The sequence below is a fragment of the Rhinichthys klamathensis genome, unplaced genomic scaffold (genome assembly GCF_029890125.1).
Source record: "Rhinichthys klamathensis goyatoka isolate OS25496 unplaced genomic scaffold, OSU_Roscu_1.1 h1tg000136l_1, whole genome shotgun sequence".
Taxonomy (NCBI): Eukaryota; Metazoa; Chordata; class Actinopteri; order Cypriniformes; family Leuciscidae; genus Rhinichthys; species Rhinichthys klamathensis.
In genome coordinates this window covers 1,345,149-1,365,752 of record NW_026606671.1, presented here as the reverse complement: position 1 = coordinate 1,365,752, position 20,604 = coordinate 1,345,149, and the positions used below count along the sequence as shown (strand labels likewise).

Sequence of the window (20,604 nt, the reverse complement as noted above, 5' to 3'; positions counted from 1 at the left end):
ATATAAAACCTAGCAAAAGTCAAAATCAAGTGTAATTTAGTTTCTACAAAAGTACTGTGCTGACTTTGATGCAATCAAGCGTAAACATGAGCAAGGTTTGCTCTTTGCCTTATCCATTTAGCATACTGGAAGGAATGTTTAATTCTAACAAATGATTCTGAATTCATCATCCTATTCCAAAGAGCTCAAACCATTTCAGACCGATGTTTATATGGCATTAGTGTGATGATCAGTTTGTTTCATGAGCAACTCACATTTTGCAGGCAGGCCGTAGGCCCCGGTGATCTTGGCCTCCCCAGTTTCGCAGCTGTTCAGAGTGGCACATTCCTTCTTCAACAGAGGACCAGCCCCACGATGAATGGCACCATCCACTGAAGGGGGAATATATATACACACATACATATTCATATATATACACATACATGCACAAAAGTTATTTTTGTCAGCTATAGATCTAGCATTCTGCACACTTTTAATTAGATACAGATAAAGTAGTTCGGTAAGGTTACATTTATTATAATTAATTATTACATTTATTTAAAAGAATTACTGAGAGACAGATACATGCATATATATACACAATAAATATAGTTTATGATATATTTTCTATTGAAATTGACTTTTTAAAACATTTTAAGCATAAAAACACCGGTAACACTTTACATTAATTAACCACATTAGTTAACATGAACTAAGAATGAAAACTACTTTTACAGCATATATTAATGTTAATCTCAACATTTACTACTACATTTTTAAGATCAAAAGTTGTATCTGTTAACATCACTTAATGCACTGTGAACTAACATGATAAAAGTAAATATTAACAAAGGTTAATAAATGCTGTAAAAACATATTGCTCATAGTTAGTTCATGTTAGGTAATGAATAAACTAATGTTAACAAATGAGAACTTATTGTAAAGTGTTACCAAATCACCTCCCACCTCTCAATCGCAGGCAGCTGTATGATGAGCCCTTTCTAAAAATGTCGTCCCATGACAAATATTGTGCAGTTTGGGGGTGACACAGCTTACCCCACTTTAATGCTGATAAACCCAACCCCCATTTATCATTTGAGGACACAGAAAATTCTGATTTCTCATAGCACTAAGGGCAGCAATTTGAGGACCATAACAGTTTTACTCGAGGGTTTTCAGCACCCTGGCACTTTTGCTGATATGTGCTCAGAATCTGCAGGAGCGAGAGATAGAGTGATAAAAAGATAGAAAGATAGGGAATATATACCGAGAAATACCAGGGAGTGAAGTGGAGAGAAAGATGAGAAAAAAAAACGTAGAGAGACGGAGGGACAGATGGAGGGAAGTTGTACTCAGGGCTTTGGAGTGGAGGAAAGGAGGATGAGAGGAAGGAATAGGGGAAAAGATGTGAATGTGGTGACGAGGTACGCCTGTTGGGAATAGCTTGCTTTCCTGTGTAATTGCAACATGCATGCACACACACTTTTTATATTACACAGACATCTTGTTAGCAGATACTAATTGGCTTTTTGCTCACCTGACGGGGTTTGTGACATGGAAAAAAAACATATATATAGGATATTTTCCTATATTGCACACAGTTTTTTTTCAGCTCCCTGTCATATGTGCTCCAAGCATTTAATCCCACGCAACACCTACATGCACGCAAACATGCATGCATCGGCTCCAAACACAACATTTTTGCGTACAAAAGCATTCATTAACAGTTGTTCTCAATTTCCCATTAAATTAGTTTGGTCTGAACTGGTCAGCAAGTGTTATCGAAACGCACCCTCTTATTGGCTGAGCTGGTCACCATGGTAGCCATTAGTAGGAGCATTTGATTGGATCTGGCACATCTGCTTGCCCATGTCACAAATCCCTCGACACCAAAGCTCTCTCTCTCTCTAAACACTTGCCTGCCGTTCTGGGTTTTAAACTAGAATACCAACATTCCATTCAGTGCCAAGTGGAGAACATAACACATTTTCACTCAAAAAATAAAACAATCAATCAATACTTATCCATGTGTAGCTTTCCAGGTTGCTAAAAAACAGACAAACATTTTTAAAAGGGAGCCATATGCCAAAATGCAACATTACACCAGAAACACAACAAAACCCCCAAAGAGACTCTGATGTCACGGTGTCCTTTTGTACAATCTGGAGCTTTCCCAGCTCTGAGCTTCAGGACTGATGTCTCCTACTGTAATAAACAGAAAATTTTGATCGCCTTTAGTTATATGTGCCATTTCCAAGTATGATCCATCTGACCGTGAAACTAGGAAATCTAGCATGAATTATTTTCATCACTCACTTGCAGACTCTCTTCCTTATTTCTTTTTCCATTTGTCTTCCTTTGACTACTGTCTAGTAGACAGCGAAGAAACAATTTTATTAATTAATTTTTCTTCTTGTTTTCCAGTAAAAATATTAAAATACCTTTAACATACATTGTGTAAGATAATAAGACTTGTTTATAGAGTTGATTTTTTTTTTTACCACAATTAATATTTAATGAATAAAAGGCATAAAAAATAAAAGATAAATCTACCGGGAATTGCCAACGCGGCAAGAAAAATAAGCCTAATTCAAGAAATTCTCTGAAAACCAGCCTATACACATTATCGTGTTATATTGTTATATGATCATTTTGCTTCTTAAAACTAGATTTCAGAGACTAGATTTTTTCTTCTTGTAATAAAATAAACTAAATTCAAAAACTCTATTCTAGTCTGGACATTTTTGTTTTAAGGATGTTTATATTATTACTGAAAAAAGAAAAGCCCAGAATACTTAATAGACTTTTGCAGTGCATCAGAAATGCTGACGAAGAACAAATGGTTCTAGAGTTTGAAAAACAGTACCCGAAACAACGTATATACCACTAAACGACATCCTAACTCATCCATGCTTTTCTTTATTCTCTCTTCTGTTGTTTTAAACACATCCTCTTGTTTTTGCCCTCTCAGCTTTAGTGCTTTTCCTGCTTTAAACACCAACAGGCAGAGACTCACCCCTCATCTCTCTCTGCATGCAATGCTCTGAGGCTGTGTCCTCCCAGATGTATAGTTTGTCCCTGCCTAATTATCACCCAGGTTTGCCTTAACAAACCTCAGGAGTGGAGCCAACAAAAAGAGAGGGAGAGAGTGTGAGCCTGAGAAAGCCGATGTGTTTGCGTACTGCCGACAGAAATAGAGAGAAAAGAGGTGTTGGAGTGTTAGGGAGTGAGGAGAAGAGGTGATGGGGTAGGGCAGTGAGAGAAAGATGAGTGCGGAGTAAAACGAAGAGAAAGAAAGGGACATGGAAGACATGCAGAGGCACGAACTGACAGGGAGGTTTAAATTGAGGGAGGTGAAGGTCAGGCCTAAATCAATCGCTTTTGCCATTTGCGTTTGAGTAACTACAGAAAAAAAACCAGGTCAATATACAGCAGTGCGCACTTCTGAATTTGTGTTTGTGTGTGTGAGACGTGGTTCTGATGAGTAGGATTCTCAAGTGCAGATTTATCACTAGTATTGATTAGCTAACGGGCAGGCACTTAACACGGGCAGAGAGCAAGAACAGCGCACGCTTACAATCGACACATGCATATGCGTAAATACTGAGTCAACAGTTGGAGATTTCTGTTCATTTGCATAGCACTCTACTATCGTAAATTATATACCTAAGATCTTGCAATGCACTTTCAAAATGCACACGCACCTCTTACAAAGATGGTACACAACCGATTTGTAAACCACCATTCAAAAGTTTTTGGGGTTGATAAGATTTTTTGGTAACACTTTACAATAAGGTCTCATTTGATAACATTAACAAGTGCATTAACTTACATAAACTAACTTACATAAACTAACCTAGTTTGTAGTTAGTTTTAGGATTTGCAAGCAAAAAATAAGATATGTACAGTTGTTATCACAGCTATTGACCGTTTTTGCATTTCCAAAACAATGCTCATTAATAGAGTTGCACATGGCAATAGTTTGATTGTTGTGTGAAATATTTAGGGCCCGAGCACCGATGGTGAGAGGACCCTATTGTTTTTTCTTTTAATGGTTCATAATTTGTTAAGTAATTTTAAAGAAGGTGGTTTCCTTTGTGATAATGAGTGCATTATCTGGCAACAAAATAAATGAATAGATAAATACAAAAATTGACACTCAAAGTAACATCTTATGTTAATTTATTTATGACATAATAGCCTATTTTATTTATGTGAGAAGAAAAAGATCACAAAGTGATCAGGGAGACATGAAAATAGCACTGCACTGTAAAAAAAAAAATATGATCAATAAGTTATGACAACATATATTTTTACATTGCTTTAACTCATCAAAATAAGTTTTTTTAGTCAAGGCACACATAACTCATTTTTTTAAGTCCCGTCTAATGTAATTTAAGTTGAACTGACTTAAACATCCAAGTTGATTGTACTTAAAAAATTTAAGGCATCAACTTTTTTCTTTTTTTTTACAGTGTAGGAAACTGGTTGCCAAAAACTACTGTCAATTATACGGTTTAACAGTCACTATATAAAATTACTTAACCAAAGAATGACATGATTTACCAATTAGAAATAAGTATTCCAGAGAAGTGAGTATTTTACTTTTGAATATGGTTTTGAGATTGTTAACCCAAAGATGACCATCATTCACTCTCACGTCTTTCCGAACCTGTATGACTTACTTTCTTCTGAGTAGCACAAAACACGATATTCTAAAGAGCGCTGGGGTCTGAACAGCACTGGGTCCCATTGATTTTTTTTATTGTACTGAAGAAAATATCTTCTTTTGTGTTTCACAGAAGAAATAAATTAATAAATACAAGTTTGGAACAACATGAGGATGAGTAAATGATGAGAGAATTGCAATTTGGATGAACTCTCTCTTTAATTCTGTCAAGATGGTTTAGCAGCCAGTCTGGTGGAAACGAGTGTGCTGATATTAGATATAGCTACTGTTGCTATTTCAGGTTTAGAGGTGATTTCACACAGTGCACAGTCTATTGGAAAAAAACAGTTGTTACATGTTACACACTCGTTATTTAGAACCTCCCGGGAGCAGGAACATTACAGGCCCATAACTAATGACTAAAAGTGCAACTCTGAGATAATTGCAGATGTAGTTACTGATCCTCAGGAGAAACCTACTTATGTGATGGGCTGTAGTTTATATGTTGGATGTTAAACAATGTCAATAGTGCAACATGGAGCATGTTCAAAAATACATAGAATTACCATGGGACCATATCCAGATACCTTTGCAGCTTGGTACTTTTTGTTATAGTCCCCTTAAATTTGAGTTAAGACTTAACTGTTTGTGCAGCTGCAATGCCAAAGAGCTCATTGTTTGATGAATATTTGAACGTACAGATAGAAGGCAGGAATCTGAAGGCTTTACTGTATTTCTGAGAAAATCTACCGTCTTGTCAGATCCAAGTACTTTTTAATACATCACAGTGAGCAAACAGTTTTGAAAAAGCACAGTCTCTCTTTAATTTCTCCATTATACTCAGAATCTGCTGATGAATTGTTTTTCTTTTGTCGATGTTTGTGGGCGCGTGTGTGTGTGTGTGTGTGTGTTCTATCAGGGCAGCTCTATCAGAGATGGTTTAAGAGTTTAGCGCTCATTTCTTCTCACTGGGTCTCTAATCGCTCTTTTGCTCCTCAAATAGCGTCTCTGTTCTCACTCACGGGGCTTTCAGAGAATGTCTGCTCAAATTCAGAAAAGTGCAAAGCCTGAGGCTGACAACAGCTCCCATCACACACACGTTCTCCCTCTCTCACCTTTGTTTCCACCTGCTGATTCTCACTTGCTCTCTTTCACCTTCTAATTCCTCTCACCTCGCCGATGCTTCTCTCCTTTAATGTCTTTTCCCTCTTGAGCTGTCTCTACATTTGTCTCATTCAGCCTCTGAAAAAGAGGGGAGGGGGGAAGAATTGACTCACCTCCTCCTCCACCCAGAAGTGTCTTGTTAGCTGAAACGACAAAAAGAAAACAGGGGACTCTTCAGGGAAGATGTCAAGAGACATTACACAAACAGTGACTTAAAAGAAAGTAATACCTTGGTGACTGACAATACAAATTTAAAGAGGGGAAAAGGACAAGAATTAAAGAACCTCAACTCAATTTAAAAACTCCATAATACACTACCGTTCAAAGGTTCGGGGCCGGTCAGATTTTTTATTGTTTTTGAATAAACTATTATTATGATCGTCTTTATTTGATTAAAAATACAGTAAGATAAGTACTAATGTGACATATTACAATTTAAAATATATTTAAAATATATTTAAAAAAAGTAATTTATTCCTGTGATGCAAAGCTGAATTTTCAGCATCATTACTCCAGTCTTCAGTGTCACATGATCCTTCAGAAATCATTATAATATGCTGATTTTCTGCCCAAGAAACCTTTATTATTATTATTATCAATGTTAAAAACAGTTTTGCTGCTTCATTTTTTTTTGAAAAGTATTATACTTTTTTTTCCAGGATTCTTTGATCAATAGAAAAATCATTTATTTAATATAGAAATGTCTTAATGCAATCTTGCTGAATAAAACAATTATTTCTTTAAAAATATAATATAATATCTACTGTATACAGTATGACAATGGAGATTATCCATTATCTGAAGAAGCCTGTTTAAAAGGGTCATACATATTTCTTGACTTTTTTTGTAGAGCTCAGCGGACTATGAAATCATACTGTACCTTTAAGAACTAAAACCATTAAAATAAAATAAAACATAAGAATACAAAACAGTAAATGTTATACAGTATAAATAAATAAATAAATACATTTTCTTTTGTCAGACTGTACAGATGTGCCTTATGACACTTTCATATTTCTGCTTGCTTAGTAAGTCATGAGCCTGGTCTTCCAATGTGCTAATTGACATTTGCATCAATACAGTAAAAAGCAGGGTCCTGAGCCATGTGTCATAGGTGAAACCAAAGCCAATTTTGCAAATTAAACTTGTAGAAAAACAGCTGCTTTTTCCATTATGAGACATGACTGATAGAAAATATACGGCAAAATATCCACAAAAAGGAAAAGTTCCCTCTGTTCACATCAAACCATGTTGCACAGATTTGAGTTCAAGTACGAGGCTGTCGCACAACAAAGCAGAAGTGAAACAACATTGTTTCATGATCAGAAAGTAAAGCTAAAACAAATGAGCAATAAGATTGCTGATTATTTTTTCCCATTTAAAATTCATTACACCTCTGCACATGGACATTAAACTGCATGATAAGTGACGAGCTTATGAGCCAACAAATAATTTACCAGATGGAGTTAATGTAAGCCCAGACAAACACTTTTTTTCAAATGAATAGACACACAGCCACAGAAAAAAGCACAAACACATACACACACGCACAATTTAGATAGACTGACAAACAGAAAACAGTATGGAGAGAGAGGTAACCATAGCAACTCCAAAGCCCAAAGGTTTGTTACTGAAACCTAGTTAATTACACAGGGAGGGCAAAGGAAGAGAGATGGAGACAGACGAGATGAGAGAGACAGGAGAGACGGAGCAGGAAAGATGTAATTTGCAAGTGGAGGCCCCTTTCTTTCCTGTCTGTCAGAGGGGAAAAAAACTACAAGTGAGAAGGAAAAAGGGATCAGATATGCACAAGGAAGGACAGAGAGCAAAACAGTGGGAGAGAGAATGAGCGAAGGCTGTAAGTTGATGATACCCCAGGGAGAGAGTTTTACCATCTGCTTAAACCCTGTGTGCGGTGTCTTACCCAGGGGAAGGGTGACAGTAGTACCGTAGAGATGATGATGTTCGCACACACCACACACACAGCTCTGTGAGGCATATTGACATGATGAGATTCTATGCGGGAATGTGTTCACAAAATGCAATCTTCTTATTCAGAACTGTAACAATTCCTTTCAGGCAGGATGAAATGGATCTGCGATGAAAACAATGTGCATGAACATCAATACAGAGGTTGGGATTGTAAACAAAAAATACTGCGCTTATTCTTAGTGTCAATTCGAATCTGCACAGCGAAGCAAACAGCAAGAGGCAATATACGGCAAATGACGAAAGTTTACGGGCGGATTAGGATCACAGAGAGGGATTAGAAAAAATAATAACAAAAGGATGAATAGTTGAGAATAAAAAAAAAAGTTCAACAGAAGGTTGGGGGTGAGAGGAGGGACGGACGTGGATGAGAGGCAGAGAGAGATGGAGATAAAAGCTGGGCGGTATATGGATCAAGAATGTGCAACAACATACAAAAACTCCATAAATGAAAAGATGAAAAGAACAAAAGAGAAAAGGTCTTTTTTTTCTTCAAAAACATGCAGCACAGCATGAGTTTGCATCATTTACATTTCTTTTTTTGTATTTTATAATAAATGCATTAATAAGAAGAGCTGACAGAAAAGTTCCAGTTCATATTTTTAATTTATATACATCTCAGGCATGGAGTGCTGTTCTGAAATTAGGCAAAGTCCTCACAGTTTAAAAAAAAAAAGTTGTTTGTGTGTGTTTTTATTTTATTTTATAAATCAAATGTAAAGGTTACACTTAATGTTGTCACATTTTCCTGGTTAAATAAACATTATATTACATTAAAAAATTTGAAAAAAGGAAACCAAATACAATTCTATTTTTTATTTTTACATTAACAATTAATGTTCTATTTATTAAAACCAAGTATAAATCAAAAGTTAGAGTTAAGCATTTTTGCATTTATTCCAAAATAATAACTAAAGGCAGTAACAATTTAAACAATATATGTTGTTGTAAACTAATGTTCAGCTGTTCTTTTTAATAGTCAACTAATTTTCGGAACATTAGTCATCAAGCTCAGTAAACACTGGTCACAGACATGAAGATGTAGGGTACAACTAAGCTAAAGGAAAAATGTGCTTTTCACTATATACTCCCATAGTGTATGATTGCAGGAAAAATATATATGTTTGTATGGAACATTGACGGAGCAACAGATTTAGTGTGAAAATAAATCATAAAAGGTTTATTTTGTTTAAAAATCTTATAAATGTATGAGCTGGTAATGTGAGCCTTTTAGGCAAGGCACACACAGTTTTTTATTTACCACACACAGTGTTAAAAGGTTCACCAGCGTGGGGCAAAGACACAAAGTATTAATACAAATACTTCAGCTAAAGTATGTTTTTAATAATGTCAAAGTTGATACTTCAAAACAATCACTTCAGCAAAGTTTGTACTGTTTTCTGTTTAAAAATAATTAATTTTTATTAAATAAATATACTATCATTAAAATATTAATAAAAATATATTTTAAATAAATTATATTTAAAAAATTTATATACAAAATTATTTGAAAAAGTAAAGATTTTGAAAGCATTGAAGATTTCATAATTGAATCTAGATTTACAGTAGTAACAATACATTACATTCTATTATATGATTAATATTATATTTTTTAAATATGATGGTTTCATTCTAAATATGGGGATTATCAAGGTGGACACCCATCTTTATATATGACATTTACCATCTGAATCTAACCATGTCATGTCAACAAATGGAAAAGTCAGCCAGCTTTAATTATCTTGAACAAAACTGAAAAACATTAAGCAGACCTTTGTCTCAAAATACATTAATTTGAGCGATTCTCATTTTCTACTTAAATCTACAACATTTAAAAAAAACACATCAAATATTAGATCAAATTTGCACAGAATCAACGTCAAGGATCAGCAAAACTTCCACATTCATCTTGAAAAACAGATGTTTTGGAAAGTGCTGTGGCAAGTTGTGGAATCTAGTTTAGAGAAAAATCAAATCAAATGCCCCTTTTACCCCGGTGCTGATTGCTCACTAAAAAAACCCAGAGTCATCATGTTTTTAGGTCATTTCAATTTTGATTTTGACTTGGCAAAGTGGTGATATCTCAATGGCTGAGCTGTTTACTTACTTTTTAATTAGTCTTCCCATTGACCCAATCATTTTGTTCATTCAGACTGATTTGCGAACGCGGAACACGCACGAAAACAAGAGACGGGATTTTTCACGTGAACCAATCATAGCCAATCATAACAGATCACATCCAATTATAGCACGATGGAGGCATTGCCTCCTCTCACATGACTTTCCTCCATTCATTCTCAACTACCCCTCACCAATCCACCGCACTCTTTAGGGGGTCTGTTAAAACTCAATGGGCTCAGGGGAGGCAAGAGAGATGCTGCGTCCCGCTGTAACTTTACCTGCTGGTGTCGTTTTTGGACAGGGTTACTTTAGAAAAACTAGTGATTTATACACTTTAGGTTTTAATGACACATTTTGCAATATTTGCGTTGTTTAATTTTTGTAATATGGATTATTTTCTCATCCTATTTTTTGAAGAGGCACTGCCTCCCTTGCCTCCTTGGAGAAACCACCCCTGAAATATACACATAGCCTATGGTATAGGAGTCATACAAACACAACACAATCAAGTGTGGTTGTACAGAAAACGTAATGTGTTTGGAACGGAAGTTTGTGTTTCTGAAATAGCCTGCCACCAGGGAGAGAGGGTGAAACCAGTGAGAGAGAGACGTTGTGTGTGTGTCTGAACAGATGTCCTTAATGTCTGACACTCCAGAACCCTGCAGACACCTTGGCTTGTGTCCTCAATCACATTTGTAAACACGCAAACAAACATGCACTGTACATTATATACACACCTCCTCTCAAGATAGCTTCATAAACATTTACTTCATTATATGTGTAGGCCAGGGCTACAATAAAATGCAAGTCAAAGTCAATCCTACTCACAGTTCAGTGCGCTGATAGCTCAGGACATGCACACTGCCTCACAGTCACATGCAGTCCGAGAGGGAGGCCCTAACAGCAAACTGCATGCCATGCATTAAAATTTAATATGACATAACCACAAAAAACAACACTGATAATGCTGTACACAATCACATTATTCAAAAGGCGAATCAAGTCTCAATGAAAAGGTAAACATTCCATTATTCTTCATTGAGTAAAAAAAAATCCTTTGAGAAAACAGTCAGATGGTAATTTTCTTTAGAAATGCATGTGGTTTATGTATGGACGTGATCAAACACCAAGACACCTGATTGGGGAGTGGAATAGATAATGTTTAACCTGGAAAATGTATCATCATGTAGCCTATATGGCAGATGTGGTGAAAATTTAAGTGTGAACCTTGCTGATATTTTATGAGAATGAATGTTCATATATATAATTATACGCACACGTAGTGTAGCTCTATATACTGTTGTCTAAATTATATAATAAAAAAACATAAAAAAAAACTTATACGCATGATATATATAGGCCTATTGACATTTTAGGGTAATTTAATACATGCTATATTATATATATATAGCATATATATATATATTCACTTCAAAGATAGATGTTTTGTTCGTAAAGTGATCCATGTTAAAATCCGTTACTCCGCTAGGAGATGAAGGGGTGGAGTGGCGCGAAAGAGAGAAAGCGCGAGGCGCATCGCTCTGAGTGACAGGAGAGAGAGAGAGAGAGAGAGAGAGAGAGAGAGAGAGAGAGAGAGAGAGAGAGAGAGAGAGAGAGAGAGAGAGAGAGAGAGAGAGAGATTCTGAGCGCGCGCGACGGTCACAGCGAGTCTCACTGACTTAAGATTGAGACGGCTAAAACATAGAGAACGGGGAAATCCAAAACCATTTAAAAAACACACGATATAGAAAAGAAGAAAATAAACATTTCTGAATTAAATCGATGGAAAGATGCCGTTTACCCAGACTGAGGTATGTTGCTCTAAACACTTCTTCATATTAGCTACTTGTTACCAACGGTCAGTCTGAGACGCCTGAGGTATTTATTCTCTGGTCTGCTAAACTCTCTATTCGACTGAAAGGAGGTATAAATAAATATGTTTAAGCGCTGTTTTGAGAAAACTGATATATTCTGGCTGAATGCGTAGCTCTTTCGTTTGTCTTTCATTTGTTTGCTCTTAAGCGCCTGTTTAATCAGTCTGAGGCGGCAGTCACATAGGATTTAAATGCAGGCGCTTAGAATTAAGATCCAGGATTGTGACTCTAACTCATTTATTTTAATGACCTGTTATTAAAGGCGTGTTACTGTGTATAGTGCTTAAATGCGTTTGTTTGCTCATTGTGCCTATTTAAATACTGGTAGCTCAACAATTTGGCGAAAATTTGCATTTGTTTTTGTACTTTCAAACCTGGTGCAGACAGGAGTGCATGCGTTTTTGCAATGTAGCCTATACTCCGTCTCATAATCTAGCGATTATGAGAGAGTGTACAATGCAAACTGACGATATAGCTACAGTAGAACATCTAATAGCCTTTCATTTGATATTAAATGACACTTATGATATGACACAGGTTACAGACATGCCCTACGTAATGTGATTTAAACTGAAGCACTCAATTCGTATTTTTATAGTGGTTGTAAATGAGAACTTGATGCTTGAGTTATGACTTACTTTTATATTTAACAATATTTTTTTTTCTATGGATATATCCTGTTGTTTAAATTAATGTTCACAGTACAGTTCTCCTTTTTACCTCTATTAGTCTTTCAATAAGATACATATTGTAAGGAAAGAAAGAAAGAAAGAAAGAAAGAAAGAAAGAAAGAATTGCAGTTTTGGGTAGCATCTTATTTATGAAAGCCAAAGGCACTCCTCTATAAATCTTCAGGGAAATCATCTTGCTTTCTGAAGGTGCAGTAAGTGAAGAGTGAGAGCGCATATGTGTGTGTGTGTGTGTGTGTGTGTGTGTGTGTTAACATGGTGGCGACCCTTCTATATTTGATCATATTTCCTTATTTCTCATCTTTTTTTCTTGCCCTGTTGGTAACACCTAGGAAAGAGTGGGGGTTTTGTAGAGACACCACCCTGTGTTCATATCCATGCCAAAACAGTGGCGCCAGTATGTAACAAACACACTTTAAACTGCATGAAAGAAGTACAGCAAGGCCTGCATCATGCACACACACACACACACACACACACACACACACACACACACCCCTTCAAATACAGGCCTAGCTACCCCAAACTCATTTTAACAATGATTACCACCAACTACTCTTACATGTTTTATGTTACATAAGCAGCTTTGAGCTATGCATTATTATTATTTTTATTGCTTATATTCTATAAATTTTTTTTTTAAATAAATGATGCCCATGTTGTGGTCACAAAAACTCTACATGAACTACATCAAGAGTGAGACATTTGGGATTAGCACAGTACTTCAGACCCAACTCAACTCTCACACAGCAGATTACACAGATTTAGAGTACATCAACTCTAACACAGATTAAGATGGTGGTCAAATGCAGAAGATGAGCGATGAGAAAGAGAGCAAAGGGCTGAGAGCAACACAGCTCAGAAAGAGAAAATTAAATCTTAAAATAAACAAAACAAACAAAAATGTGATAATCATTATTCATTACATTTAAAGACAAACCCGCAAGACATTCGTTCATCTTCAGAACACAAATGAAGATCTTTTTAATGAAATCTGAGAGCTTTCTGTCCCTCCATTGACAGCCTACACAACTACCACTTTCAAGCCCCAGAAAGGTACTAAAATTATGAAAACACTCCAGTGGTTTAATCTCAATTTTCTGAAGTGACACGAGTGCTTTGTTTGCAAAAAAAAAAAAAATGTGTGTGACATTGTCATAAGAGATGTGTTGTAAGAGCATACATGAACACAACGATGAAGACAAAGGTAATCTTTAATAAATCCACAAGGCAGGTAAATCCAAACAGAGAGAACGGCTTTCAACACAGGTACACATGAACGAGACTCGACAACAATGAACAGAAACAGAGGAACTTATGTATACATGCAAACTGAAAAACAGTCCAAATGGTTTGTGACTGTGACAGACATGACCTGAAGGCCAAGTATGGTAACCCATAGTCGGAATTTGTCCTCTGGTTTTAACCACTCCAAGTTAGTGCACACACACATTAGAAGCAGACAGTAGTGAACACACACACACTGCAAACTGTGGACACACACCCCCGGAGCAGCGGGCAGACATTTGCTGCAAATGCCCAGGGAGCGATTGGGGTTAGGTGCCTTGCTCAGGGTCGTTGGTATTGAGAGAGTAAGAGATCGCTGTTCATTCACTCCCCCACCTACATTTTCCTGGTGGTATTATGAATCAAACCACAACCTTCGGGTTACAAGTCTGACTCTCTAACCATTAGGTCATGACTGCCCCAAATTTTGACCCCAACACTTGTGTTCACACGTCTGCTCTCGCATCAACACAACACGCATGCGTCATGGTGCTATCGTGGACGTGTGTTAGAGATTAATATTTTGTAAATAAAGTGGTAAATTATGTTTTTTTGTGCAAACTAAGCACTCGCGTCGCTTCATAAAATTGAGGTTAAACCACTGGAGTCACATGGATTAGTTTAATGATGTGTTTACTACCTTTCCGGGGCTTGAAAGTGGTAGCTGTGTAGGCCGTCAATGGAGAGACAGAGCTCTCAGATTTCATTAAAAAGATCTTGATTTGTGTTCCGAAGATGAACGAAATAATTTTTATTTTTGGCCGAACTAACTCTTTAAGAAACCAAACGCAAGTTTACAATATAGAAATTCTATATATTTGAAGGTGTAGTGATTTTTGTTTTTGTTTTCACTGATTTTATTTTAAGCTGTATCTGCATTGGCAGATCTCTAGACAGCAGCTTTATTTTATAATTCACAGTTGGGCCTGTGAGAGTGGCGTGTGTGTCAGTGGGGTCACTCTGCAGTGGGTTGCATTATAAAAACACCGCTCTACAGATTACAATAGAGAATAAAACTGCTTCACACATGACTACTTTTCTATACATCTTTAAATATATTAGAGAAAAAATGCTAACAGATGGCTAATATGTTTAAGTCATCACTGTCAGCACCTACAGTAAAAAGACTGTTAGGAGTAGCAGAAAACCTAGTGCACAAACAGACAAATAAACACACACAATAAGCCTTTTACACACTCACTATTATTACAGCTAGTTCACTATAAATTATTGACTATAGCCTTTGTTTCTAATTAATTGTTTTGTCATAGCATCTAATGTATTTTGCACACAAAATAGAATAGAGGAAGTAGAGGAAGTGAGATAGTTGAGTGGTTTGAGGCTGGCAGACAGACTGATCATTTCATGATCTAACTATCACCACTGTTGCTAGAGCAACTCATATTTTATTCGATATTGGGTAACAGAAAGGTTTTTTGCCGTTGTTTGTAGTACAAAATGGCAAACAAATAACACCTTGCCATATTCGTCTTACCCTGGCACTACATTCAAAAATGGAACATTCATTCACTCAGCTTTTTGGTATGGCGTTCAAGTGTCCAACCAATATTAAAGTACTTCTAAAACTACAATAATACAGTGTGAGCTCATGTTTTCTAGGCTGGCAGCTGTAATAATCTCACACTTGATTTCCCAGACACCCTAGCATTACCAAACACAGTAAGCTGGAGCATTTACCTCAGTGCTCTCAACAACACGGTTACAAAATGTACATTGACGTTTTTGAAAATTATTGCTGCTTGCAATGCGTAAATACATCCATGGTGGTGATCGGACTCAGTTGAACAGGATCTCTCTACATTTTCTGGTAAGAATGGTTCTGTTCAATAACCCTGTAACTTAATCTTACTTGCATTTAGCGGTGGGTAATAGGACCATCATTGTGATAAATTAATGATTTTTATTACATTTATGAGTTATTTTAGTTCAGAGCAGCATTTGAGTTATTTTCACATTCTCTGTTAAAAAATTCAAAATTATGTATTTGTTTGAATCTGACAAAAAAATTAATGAGCTGCAACTGTTTGAAGTCGATAGAGTCAGCAAAGTCAATTTTGAGAAAAATCAAGATAGTTTTCTGAAGGTTCCAAAACAAAATCACCTAGCAACCATACCTTAAAATCATAAGACCAAATCAAACCCAATTATTTTCTATATATCTAGGAAAAATATATATATTCAACTTTTTTCTATGATACCCACAATTGTTTAACATTAATTAAACAGACAGACCTACTGTACCGCACGGATCTAAAATAATGTTACACATAAGATGTTTTCCCCCCAACAGTTAACCAAACGTTACATAAGACATAACAGATCATGTTTGCATGAATACACGCCAAGACAGATATTTTGAAATTCTGTAATTCTGTGTATTTGTGTATATGATGCAAAATATATTATAAACTTGACAGGTAATTTTTATAAAATGTAGTATCTTCTCAGTTGTTTAAATCATTAAGACCATTATCAAAGTTTGATATAATGTTGTTTTTCCAATAAAAGATGATACATTTTTGCATTATTTTTTATAATTAAAGATACAATATGTCATTTTTTTCGCCGCTAGGGGTCGCTAACCTCTTACAATTACAAAGGCGTAGGTTGATGACGCAAAATTCCAGTTGAATTATGGAACTTGTCGTCAAGCTTATGGATCTAATGATGCTTATGGATGAGTGAATACAGTGATGTTTTTATCATGACTGTGGTATGAAGCAGGGCTCGATTGCTAACGAGAGACAGATATCAGCGCCACACGCGAGTCCCGCGGATATAAAGGAATAATGACATTTAATTCTACCAAACTACCCCCAAGTGCTGAATTACTCACACAGGTCAGTTTATTTGACGAATGAGCTTGTGAGGTAACACAGCGCTGTTTCACTTGGTCTACACTATCACCCTAAACTGCATTTGAGTGTGTTGAAAGTTATAATGTTATTCTATGTGTTTGTTTGTTGGCTGTGAGACTAACAGTAAACTAGATCAACATTAGAATAACATACAGATCATATTCTAACATTTCGTCATGTTGAGATATATAACATTGATTAGTTGTATGTACATTTGCTCACCTGTCTAATAAAGTACATGTAAGAGCTCTGTCAAGTCGAAGTTTGTCACGGACGCAGAGCTCTCGGCATCTCGAAAACAACTGCAGCTAGACATAACGCTGTTGTCCACGTCTGTCGCCATGGTTACTATGCTCGTACTGCACGAGTGGAAACCAGGGATAACGCGGATATCACGTCAGTGACAGGCGACAAGTGAAAATTCTGGGACGGCCACTTATTTAAAATGGGAATTTCTCTGAAAGTTGAAATCTTTGGGAACTTTAGAAATATTGTAAGTACACAACTGCAGGAAATATATCACACTGTGCAAGTGATTTTTGGATATTTTATTACAAAATTCTTACATATTGTACCTTTAATTACCCCTGAGCAAATATGTATGCATGCATGTATATATATTGCTGGAAATAAGTTACCAAAATTTCACATACCAGTGAAATTCCACAATTCTTTATACCAATTTAGATATAAGCAAATATTCCACCTCAATCCCTTTTAATTATGGGCAACATGAACAAAACATGGCAAACACATAGCACTACATCAATTCTTTTTTCATTTTTTTTTCATTCATTGAGCACTTTTATTTCCTACTCCTAGAAAGTGAGTGTTTACACAACATCAATGACCACAATCAAACCACTTCTGGAAAATCTGAGAAAGCTGAACAAGGTTATGACACCAATACTCTTCTTTTAAACCACTTACTCTAATCTTATAAAATACTCCAACCGAATCATAATTTGTGAGTTATTGATTCATTGTATATTACAGTAAGGAGATTGATGCACAGCTTCAGATAGCTCTGAGCTCTTAGTAATGTCCTTTTTAAGGGGCGGAAATGCAGACAGACTTGTCTTGCTCTCTTGGAGGGGGAACAGCACCCACACAACAATGAGTGTTTTGTCTTATCCTCTGCCAGGCCAGGGTTGTCATAGACACAGGACCTACGTCAGAGTCATTTATTAATCAATGTGGCCGTTTTGGTCGTTGACAAAGTAATTTTTTATTTCGTCTGAATCAAACGCTCTTCTGTTAGACATAGATCTCTAGATGTGCCTCGCCTGCCGCGAACCAGTCAAGAAAAGACAGCGTTGTCTGAAAGAAAGTATGATAGAGGAGATTGTGTCTGGGGCAGGCAGAGTTTATAGGTAAAATGGGTCTCAAAGAGTTGCCTGTATAGCTCTAGAATCGATGAAATGGAGGCGATATGAATAAAGTGAATGTGGCTCTAGATAATTGGACTAGATCTGAAAGGGACCCGGAACAGTCTGAATAGATGGATTTTATTATTCCATGCAAAAACCAGCTGCAAGCTCTGAACTAGGCTTTGATAATGCAACTCGTTTTGAAGTGCTGCTAATTTTTTTAACATGTGGCAGGTTAATAGCGTGAGTACGGACATACAAAATAACTTGCATTATGTCAAAACTGACATAAAGCATGCATATAGGCTGAAAGCCTAAACCCTGCAGCCTTCATTGAAATAACATAGCTTATCAAACACATGCTTGTTAAATCATTACAGCTCATTTATAACTTACATGCAGAGAGACCCATTCAAGCAGAGCTACAACTTTTTATATTTGTGCTCAGTTATTTAAAGTGATACTGTGTAGTGTGGGAAGAACGCAAAATGCATGTACGTGTTCGTGCACAGCATGGTGGCTTGCAGTTTGTCTCTAAATGAGCTATAAAAAAACAAACAAATGCACAGGCCTCCCATAGGAAGCCAAACACCGCTCAGCTTAGTAGAGATTGCTTCTGAACATGGTTCGTTTCACTCTCCGCTCTGTGAGTGGGGTTTGTCGAACATGTGGGCAACTTTGTTCACTGACCTAAATGCATGAATTCACTTTATATTAAAAAAGTGCCACTTTTTATTCACCCCACAGTGAGGGCTGTTTATTATGACATTTTGCTCTTTCTTGTTATGGTGAAATGCTGATAAGAGAAATTTACCCACATTAAGTCAAATTCAGACAAACCTAATTATTTTTATTCCTGTGTGCACGCTCTGATTTTGAGTGTTTGTGTTTGATGTTCATAAGCACTGGCTGAGGGACAGCAAGAGGTATGATTGGTTGTTTATATGTAATTTTGTGGCGTGTGCGCGTGTGTGTGTGCTTGAAAACAGAGAGAAAAGGAACACTGAAGTATTCAGCACTTAAATTGTCTGCTTATTTCCAGTGACTGCATCATTTACAAAGTAACTGGGAGCATAAGAAAGAGAAGAAAAGGGCAAATGAGAAATATGGCTGAAATGGTAATCCAAGGGAGGAATATTATTTGAAAGAGACAAGGAGCTAGTTGAAATGCATCACCAGAAAGTGATTTACGTATATGTCAGTGTTCATGTATAATTCTAATAAAAGCCCATCTTATCCAGCTGGAAGGGTAGATGGTATATTGGCACAAAAATGTTGGGATCACAAATGGAAAGGGAAATGGGAAAACAAAATAAATGTAAACAAATTAGAAGACAAGTGAAGAAAGGAAAATGACTTGAAGTGGTGACAGTGATAAATGTCTGTCATATAGGCCTATTTACAACATGGATGAGATACTCACCTCAAGAAAAGTAAACAATATAAGACAATATTAGAAATGTGACAGCAATAACAACATTTTGCCTTCAAAGAATAATAGGAGGATGAATTTGAAAGAGGAAAAATACACTAAAAGATTGGTGGAGTAAAAATGTGGTTTAGCATTTACCTGTTCATTAGGGACCATGAGAAAGAGGAAACATATGAGATGTGGAATTTAGAGAGAGGATGAAGAAGCTTAAATTAATTCAGTAGCAAAATACTGCATAAAATGCAATGGTCTGTATTTATAGTAGTCAGGTATTTCTAAAATAAAAGACAGAGAATTTGAACCACAGACAGCCATGTTATCCCTGGAAATGTCTAAATGCATTTAATCAACGAAGTGACATAACATTTCATTTTCTTTATTCAGACAACAATGAAAAACACACTCAATACAAGAGTATATTTCTCATCAAACCAAACACCAACGCTCTGTTAAACCTCAGGGTCAAGAACATTAATTCTTGTCCATTAAAATGATTTTATAGGAGATGGCTGCTTAGTACACAATTTTATAGACAGAAGAGATGTGCAGCTAGCACTGTCAGAGGGATAGGGTTTCATTCGCATGTTGCAGGTGCAGATGTACAACTCCAAACGCACCACCATCCTGCTGCTGCATTTCACTCCATCTTTCATGATTAACAAAAAGTAAATAAAGCTAATTCATTCTCCACTTTCTGTAGGCATTCAAATCAATTCATCTATCTTCTTTGCAACTTATGAATTACAGTAAAGTCATTCATGACATCAGACACAAAGAAAGGCAAATAATATTGAATATTGTGGCATGTCACTCAAAATACACCAAAAGAAGATGATCAGAGATTTTTTATGTCACATAGAGAACCCCATAACATAATTATAAGGATAAATGCCTTAGTCAAACTTCCACTATTTGTCCTTGTATCCCAGTCATACTTTGCCTATAATGCAATCAGCCTTAAGACTAAATTATGCTTGTATGCCTTTATAAATACCAGTAAGCTTTGATGTTTTTTTTGTATCGCATACATTCAAGAGTTCTGTGTTACTTCAATGCATTAGGCCTCTTTCTCTCTCTCTCTCTATCTCACCCTGTGCCACTTTAGTGCATCTTTATCACATTCACAAGCCACTGGCTCTGTTCAGTGCACA

The 20,604-nt window shown here is 36.3% G+C and overlaps 1 protein-coding gene across 1 annotated transcript in view; it reads right to left on the bottom strand.

Moving 5' to 3' along the window:
• macrod1 (mono-ADP ribosylhydrolase 1) overlaps positions 1 to 20,604 on the bottom strand; it is a 55,784-nt gene that overhangs the window by 14,258 nt on the left and 20,922 nt on the right. Inside the window, exons 4-5 of the mRNA XM_056257292.1 lie at positions 5,926 to 5,955; positions 255 to 371 (exon numbers count right to left, since the gene is read on the bottom strand). Of these exons, the coding sequence (XP_056113267.1) occupies positions 255 to 371; positions 5,926 to 5,955 (147 nt within the window). The remainder of the gene's footprint in view (positions 1 to 254; positions 372 to 5,925; positions 5,956 to 20,604) is intronic.